This window comes from Malaclemys terrapin, chromosome 12 (genome assembly GCF_027887155.1).
Source record: "Malaclemys terrapin pileata isolate rMalTer1 chromosome 12, rMalTer1.hap1, whole genome shotgun sequence".
In the NCBI taxonomy this organism is placed as follows: Eukaryota; Metazoa; Chordata; order Testudines; family Emydidae; genus Malaclemys; species Malaclemys terrapin.
Window position 1 is genome coordinate 48,952,346 of NC_071516.1, and position 2,162 is coordinate 48,954,507.

The 2,162-nt window shown below is 51.1% G+C and overlaps 1 gene segment (V, D, J or C); it reads left to right on the top strand.

Annotated features, from left to right (window-relative positions):
* The first annotated feature begins 1,282 nt into the window (after positions 1-1,282).
* Positions 1,283-1,748, top strand: LOC128846331 (immunoglobulin heavy variable 4-38-2-like). The segment is given in 2 exon segments: positions 1,283-1,328; positions 1,414-1,748. Coding segments are annotated over 2 exon segments (381 nt in total).
* Positions 1,749-2,162: the final 414 nt, after the last annotated feature.

A 2,162-nucleotide genomic window follows, 5' to 3' on the forward strand; every position in this document is an offset into this window, starting at 1 on the left:
ATGAAAATATTTTATTTAACCCCCTCCCTACAGCCAGGCTGAGGGTTTGCCCTGGAGAGATGGACACCTCATTCCTATTTCAGTATAATCCTTCAGGAGCTTTAGAGAACTAGAGCCTGGGCAGAGAGGTTTGAATTCTGGACGGAGCCTAGGAGAGCCAGGCAGCCACCTGCCAGGGGCTTTCATTCCATGTGTGGTTAGGGCTCAGTCCACTAAGGGAATTCAGCATCCACCTGCCTCTTTATGTGCCTAAATCAGACACGGCACCAGATCCTCAAAGCCTGCACTCAGTAGGCTCCTGAATCCCTTAGGTGCTTGGCTAGTAATATTTCCTGGGGCTGAGAGAGCTAGAAATGGAGAGCAAGAAATGAGATCACCCAGGGAAGGAGTTTGTGTGTCTTATAAGGAGTGGGATATGCAAATCAGGCTGCAGTTTCCTGTTTAAATCTGTCCTTTCTCTGCCCAGGCTGCACCGGAGACACAATCCGCAGCCCCTGGGTCTGTGCAGTGACCAGCCAGTCCCCTGAGAACTTTCCTCTCCAGCACCCGAGAAAATGAGGCTTTGGCTCCATGTAATGTTCCTTGCAGTGGCTTTGGAAGGTATTTTCTCCCCTCACACCCATTGGCGGGGCAGGGGAACAGTCTATTATTTCTCTGAATATCAATGTGATGTATAATATCTTTCTATTCCCAGGTGTCCGGTCCCAGGTCCAGCTGGTGGAGTCTGGAGGGGATGTGAAAAAGCCCGGAGACTCTCTCCGCCTCTCCTGCAAAGCCTCCGGGTTCACCTTCAGCAGCTACTACATGAGCTGGGTCCGACAGGCTCCTGGGAAGGGACTGGAAAGTAAGTAGAACAGGGAATGTTTAGTTAGACACGATCAGGTTTATCTCTTTATTTGAGCTTGTGGATTCCTCTGTGCTAAACACAGGTGCTTTTGTTTTCTTTTTGTAACCTTTAAACTGGAGCCTTTGACAATACCAGATATGATGCCCAGAGCCCAGCACGAGCCCTGAGCCGCCTGGCTCATTCCAATTTCTGCTGAAAAACCCTATGATTCAAAGTCAGTAGCTGTGGATCTGAATTTTGTGTCTCCTTTGTGCAAAGCACAGACCATTCTCATTTCCCTTTCAACCCCTCTCCTCTCTTATATCCGCTGGGTAAAACCTGCATGCAAATGCCTGCCCATGCATCTCCTGTATAAACACAAACTCCTGGCCATGGAAAGCTCAGAGGCTCTTGCATTTCTAGCTGAGAGAGGCTGTGTTCTCTGACAGTGCAATCATGAAATCCATACTTAGATTCCTTCTACTGTTGGCCACCCCCTGGTGTGAGTATTGGGTGGGACCGATCTGCACAGCACCAGGGGATGAATGGGTTGTGGGATTATTCACACGGCTCTGTCTTTTCCACAGGGGTCCTGTCACAAGTGCAGCTGGTGGAGTCAGGGCCCAGGACTGTAAAACCCTCAGAGACTCTCAGCCTCACCTGCTCCATCTCAGGCGCCTCCTCGGACACCCTGGGCAGTAGTTGTTGCTGGTGGCACTGGATCCGGCAGAGTCCCGGGAAAGGGCTGGAATGGATGGGGGATATAGAGCAAGGGGGAACAAAATACTACGCCTCTTCCCTCCAGAGTCGCATCACCATCTCCGAGAACCCTTCCAAGAACCAGTTCTCCCTGGAGCTCCGCTCGCTGACAGCTGCAGATACCGGCACCTATTACTGCGCCAGGAGCTATACAGTGACATAGAGCAAAGCAGGGACTCGTACAAAAAGGGGAAGCGAATTTCTAGTCAGCCGACATGAACATTCAGTTAGTGCTGTAGGGCATGAGACTGACAGACGAGGTATTGCCGACAGGGGGATTTCAGGAGCCACCCTGCCTTTCTTCCCCTGCATCCCACGCTACCAGCCCCTTCCACTAAGGGATTTTACACGCTCCGCTTCCCTGCGCTTCCTGCTGAAATGTGCACTGGGGACTCACTGAGACAGGGGTGACGTTGACATTAATGGTGAGATACTCTGGTTCTCAATACCAAAAGATGCTCAACACCTGCATCTCTGAGTGACATCAGTCACAGCTGTGAGCGATTGTCCACTTCTGGGAGTCAGGCTCCCTGTGACTCATGTTGGGCCCTGAAATATTCAGACTCTCAAACTCAGA